This window comes from Nelumbo lutea, chromosome 6 (assembly GCF_056320005.1).
Source record: "Nelumbo lutea isolate HS-2025 chromosome 6, American lotus-T2T, whole genome shotgun sequence".
In the NCBI taxonomy this organism is placed as follows: domain Eukaryota; kingdom Viridiplantae; phylum Streptophyta; class Magnoliopsida; order Proteales; family Nelumbonaceae; genus Nelumbo; species Nelumbo lutea.
In genome coordinates, this window is record NC_142689.1 from 9326206 (window position 1) to 9332205 (window position 6000).

The following is a 6000-nucleotide window of genomic DNA, read 5'->3' on the forward strand; positions in this document are numbered from 1 at the left end:
TACTATTCAAGTAAGATTGTACCAACATAATTTGCCCATACTGTGGTTACTTCTATACCAGTGTGATTTGGACCTCCCTACTTGGGAAAGACATTGAAAAAAAATTTGTGCCTGCTCTTTAGGCAACCAAGGACTAGTTAGTATTGGTAAAACAAACGAGAAAATTTCAAGAAACAAAAAGACGGATTACCTGGATTCATTGGATCAAAACCATGGAGAGCTTTTCATCCTACACAGCATATGATATTGTTAGAAACTGGAAGGACGTTGTAGTGACCTCAATGAGGAAGACTTTGATATGTTATGGACAACACCAGATAGAGGGTTTATAAAGCTTAACTTTGAGAATTTTCAGAGATGAGGAAGGCAACATTATAGGCAAATATTCAGCACCGATTGGTAGAGGTGATTCTCTAGGGACTGAAGTAATGGTGGTCTTGGAAGGAGTACAAAGGGCAAGGTTGATGAACTTGAACAGGTTAATTATTGAAGGTGACTTGAGAATGGTGATTGGATGGTTGCAAAAGGATGGTGCGGCTCTTTGGGCCTACAGAAATGAAACCAAGAAATTCAGATGGCTAACAAGAAATTGGAAGTTGTTACTGATAAAAAAAAAAGAAATATGGAAGTGAGAATCCAATGGGTTCAAAGAGATGCAAATAGCATGACTGGTTCACTTGCAAAGCAAAGGGTGGGGAGAGAGCAATCCTTTTGAGCAACTTTGTAACTTTGTTTGGATAAATGGCTGGAGTGGGAGATAAAATTATTTAATTCATAAATTGGTTGGTTATTGATCCCAAAAAAAAAAAAAAAACAGAAAAGAAAGTCAAGCACTAAAGCAGTTTGCATGCAATCTTAGTAAGTTTGTAAGAGAGGTAAAGAGATTCCTGATCAAGCCACTGTTGAAGCTGAGCAATTGAGCAAAGTTTTGTTTGGTAGCTAGAGACAAGGGTCTAATTGTTGTAGGGTTTTTGGCAGTTGTTAGGGGTTTGATGTTTTGATGTAGGGTTGGTTGGTAGTCTGTCTTTTGAGATGGAGGGTTGATTTTTTATTTTGGTTTTGATTGTATGCCCAATTGTTGTGGCTTGTTTGGATTTTATCAATTTTCTTTTGGTTTGTGCAGTTTGTTTGTTGGGTTGTGGTAGGGTGAAGGTTTCTTTCTTCTCTTGGATAACCTCTTGTCACCTTTCCTGTAATTTCTTTTTTCTTTTAATAAATTTTGTTTTACTACTTGCCTGCTTTGTTACTGACTGTACTACTGTCCTTCTTGCATTGACAGGTGGAGCTCTATGCAGAGTATGATCCAATGATGCTGCTTCCTTTTCTTCGTAGTAGTCAGCACTATACACTAGAGAAGGTTTGCATTATGAACATGTGGTTCCTTTTTGACCTTTTAACTTCATTGAATAATGCCTTGATGTTTGACTGCAGGCATATGATATCTGTGTCAAAAGAGGTCTTCTGAGAGAACAGGTTTTTATCCTTGGAAGGATGGGGAATTCAAAACAAGCCCTTGCCGTTATCATTAACAAGTTAGAGGACATAGAAGAGGTAATTTTTTTTGCTTTAATTTTGAAAGAGTTTCTTCTTCTTGAAGTCTTTTTTCACTGTTTTCGTACTTATCTTATGTTCTGAATTATGGGATTGATGAATAAAGTATTGTGAATGTTTACAGGCAATAGAGTTTGTGTCAATGCAGCATGATGATGAACTTTGGGAAGAACTAATTAAACAGTGTTTTAATAAGCCTGAGATGGTAAATTATAGTTCAATTACATATTAAATCATGAAAATGGGCATTTTCACAATTAAACTCGGAAATCTATTAATACATGCTTCCGGAAAATTGCAGGTGGGTGTTTTGTTGGAGCACACTGTTGGTAATCTTGACCCACTTTATATTGTAAATATGGTGCCTAATGGTTTAAGGATACCCAGGTCTGTATTATCGCCACTTACCTGCTTGTACTATGATTAGTACATTCCATCCGGTTACTTGTATATCATGTTTGTGTATTTATAGTGGAAATATTGGTTGTACAGTCAATAACATATTTTTTTATCAGTAAACATGTATTTTATTTAAATTTCAGATTGGAAATAGTTTATACAACTTGGTGATGCGAATGATGATCCCATTTAAACACTCTTTTCCATCCCTCATTACAGTGCAACCCAAAATAATTGCTGTCTCATTGCCCCTTGTTTTTCTAGATAGTCAGCTAGCCCATTTGCACTCTTTTGGACCCATTTAAATTTAGCCTCAACCTCCTTTGCAATTTTTTTCCACTTCCCTAATCATATGTTTAAACGTCCACGGGGTATGGCTGCTGTTTGCAGCCCAGGAAATGACCAATTTTGAATCCCCTTCCACCTCAATATGCCTGTATCTCATCTGTTTAGCTAGCTTCAAACCTTGTAGTAATGCCAAAAGTTCAGCCTTCAGTGAATTCCCCATGCCAATCTGTTCTAAGAACATAACCAGTATCCTCCTTTCAGAATTTCTGATTACTCCTCTTATACTTAATAGTCCCGGATTTCCAAGGGAGCTCCCATCAAAATTCAGTTTTATTTTATTGCCTTCTGGTGGTTTCCACTCCAGCCTTTGCCCCTCGCTCTCGAGGACTGTGCTACTTCAGTCCAGGTTCTTAAAATGTCTGTGACTGAGAAGACTTGAAAGCTGTCTAAGGTGAGCTACTTTCACCTTGATGCTGTCAATCACTTCCTCCACGGTTCTTCTTTTTTCCAAGAAAATCCTGTTATTCCTTTCTTCCCACACCACCTAGCATTTGGCTGCCTTTGTTGCTTTCCACATTACCATCCCTCTTTTATTTCGTTGTCTTAAGAAGTCACGATTGAAAAGACCTACCACATCTTGAGGGGGAATCCACCTGCAGCCAAAGAGAATACAAAAGAATTCCCAAATTCAAAGCACAAAAGAACAGGATATCATTAAATGAGATAGGGTCTCACCACTTTCCTTACACAAAGAGCACACATGAGGAGAAAGGCAAGTGTCTCTGTAGCATATCACAAGTGTGTACCTTGCACCAGATTTCTTTCACATGGAAATCCCTAACTAGGGGGTTAGGGGATGTAAATATTCTGAAGAAAGAAGAGCAAGAATAGATCATCTGAAGAGCCTACCCAAATTCTAGAGTCTTCCAGCGATTGGTCCAAGTGGATTTGCCCTAGTAGGTCCAGCAATCGGATTCATTAAAAGTTTAATGGATCTTGAATAACCAAGATCATGCCCATGGTGATGCACAAAATCCTAATTATAAATCAATATAATTGCATGCTTCTTATGCAGATTTGATCCCTTGAGGCAAATTCTCGATATACTTTGATTCTAACTGTAGCCTTTTAAGTGTTTGGCCTCCAAGATTGATCCACACAAAGCAGCAGCAGACAAACTTTCCAATTCTCTATGTAGATCATGACCCAAGAGAAGAAGAAAGGGAGAAAGAGGACTGGGCAGCTCCAAGATTGTGCTAGCAATCCTTTGGTGGATAAGGTTTAGCATATAGTGTATTCTTGAACCCTAGGACCGCTCCCTTCCATATCTTACATAGATTGTGCCCTTTTTCTCATTAGGAGAGGATTTATCCAATAGATTCTTTTAATTACAATCAGGTCCTTAATTATTACAATTAGGTCCCTCCACTAAAACTCCTCTTAATAAGCACACCCTCCATACCTTTTCTAGCTGAATTGAATTAAAACTCTTTAATTCTCCATTGAATGTTAATACAACCATTATTCACAAGGGTTCCACAAACCATGAGTGACACCTAGCAGTACGTCATGGCTTTCCTAATAGCTCAAATTTGACAATTTGAACCTTTCCATCTCTAGATACCATATAGTCAAATCCTTCTATCATAACAATGTCTGGAGAAAGCAAAGGGTCATGGTGAATATGTCAAACCCTATTGGCTTAGCCATATGTCCCACTGAGGTGATGATGACTTACATGTTGACAATTGGAACTCTTTCCATATACCATACTGCCTTGGCCAAGGACTTCCTAAGTCTCGTCAACTTCAGCTGCAAAGGACATTGTCTCTCTCTCCCCCTCTCTCTCATGGAGAGTGATAGATTTCATGTTGTGCATTCACATACCTCCATGCATAAGACACTATAGCCAACATACGCATGCTTAAATCCCTTGGTTAGGGCATAAGTATTTGCAACAGCACTTTGCAAATCACTAGATCAATCACAACAAGCAGATATGCTGCTCAAAAAAAAAAAAAAATCACAAGAAAATAGCAGAAAACCTGCACCAAACACCAACGGCAACAAAAAACACATTTCCAGTTTCCTCTGACTCCTATCCCTTTAGTACTTTCAGAGGTGCCCCTAGATGTTTTGGGTGCCACCAACTTTAACTTGGGATCATCAGATCATTCTTTTTTCTGTCCCTTCCTCGAGCAACACCCAACACCAACTCCAAATGATCACCAATGTCCCGTTCCTTACTAGAAAGAATTTCTGAACTGGCGCTCATGCGGTTGCCTGTCTCAACAAATCTACCGTCATTTACACCCTCAGGGCCCTTCCTAGAACAAATCTCATTATCTTCTAGGTGTTTGAAAATGGCTTTTGATACTGATTTCGCAAGAAGAGACCTAATAACTTTGCCACTTGGACTTCTTAATGCATACTTTCTCAATAAGAAAGGCTTTTTGAATCTTGTATGGTAGTTTTTCGTTGTCTTCTTCACTTGTTGCATTTTTAGTCAACTCCCATTTTCTTTTGTAGGCTTCGAGATCGCTTAGTCAAAATCATCACAGATTACAGAACAGAAACTTCTCTTAGACATGGATGCAACGATATTCTTAAGGTAATCCTGTAGTATTGGTTAGCATAGAAATGTAAGAGAATAAAACTTATTAAGGAGCTATTCTTGTTGGAAATTAACCTTGTACTGAGTTTTTTTGATGTTTCAAACTGACAGGCAGACTGTGTTAACCTCTTGGTCAAGTTTTACAAGGAAGCGCGGCATGGAGTTTATTTGGGTAGTGGAGAAGAGGAAGGACGGACAAGCAGGAATAAAAGTAAAGCTACTGAAGTAGCTGAGAAAACATCAAGCATGAAATCAGTTGAGTTGAAATCGAAAACAAGGGGTGGTGGAAGGTGTTGCATGTGCTTTGATCCCTTCTCTATCCAGAATGTCTCAGTTATAGTATTCTTTTGCTGTCATGCATATCACCTCTCATGTCTCATGGATTCCACAAATGCTGCTAGTCATAAGAGTGGGTCCCGAGCCACTCCCAAGGAACCTGCATCAAATTATGAATATAATTATGATTATGACGACGACAGCGATGATGACAGCGACGAAACTAACCAGTCTGGTGCATATCGGATGCGTTGTATTTTATGTACTACAGCTGCAGGGTGAATGTCGTGTGTTTATGTGTGTGGGTGTGAATAGGGTGTTGGTATATTTGTGTGCTTTTCCGTGTTCAATATTTCAGTAAGTTATTTTTTATTTGCATTTAATTTTGTTTATAAATTGTAAGCCTTGAAGCATTTCTATGCATTATTTGTCTCAGTTTTTAAAAGGCCTTGGGAACAGGGGTTTTAAGTGTATAGGATTTTAGGGCCCCCATATTTGGGGACACCAAGGGAGACTTGTACAAACAAAATGTGTATAAATCCCTCCTGTTTCCTCATTAATTGCTTCTTGTTTGAGTTTCGAGATGCATCAGAGGAAGGCCTAAAAAAGGGCAATTCATCTCTGTTAGTTGGGTGACACGAATTTGTGTTTCTGACTCGCTTGTCGTGTCCTCTTGCCTATGAATTTTAGCTAGACCTGGCAATCGGGTTGGGTCAAGGTATTTCGGGTTGTTTCAGGTTGGGTTGTCAAATGTTAGACCCTAACCCTAAATATTCGGGTTAGGGTTGACTCATGGGTTAATTTGGATCATTCTAAAAAATAATTGAAATTTAAAAAATAAAGAAAAAGTACATAAAAAATGTCAAAATTTA

General features: G+C 38.5%; 1 protein-coding gene across 1 annotated transcript in view; it reads left to right on the plus strand.

The window, feature by feature from the left end:
• The window catches only part of VPS41 (vacuolar protein sorting 41), a 29626-nt gene extending 23938 nt beyond the window's left edge, over positions 1-5688 (plus strand). The window contains exons 14-19 of the mRNA XM_088951266.1: positions 1280-1357; positions 1432-1551; positions 1676-1756; positions 1853-1938; positions 4768-4849; positions 4964-5688. Coding sequence (XP_088807392.1) covers positions 1280-1357; positions 1432-1551; positions 1676-1756; positions 1853-1938; positions 4768-4849; positions 4964-5410 — 894 coding nt within the window. The 3' untranslated portion in view covers positions 5411-5688. The remainder of the gene's footprint in view (positions 1-1279; positions 1358-1431; positions 1552-1675; positions 1757-1852; positions 1939-4767; positions 4850-4963) is intronic.
• The last annotated feature ends 312 nt before the right edge of the window (positions 5689-6000 follow it).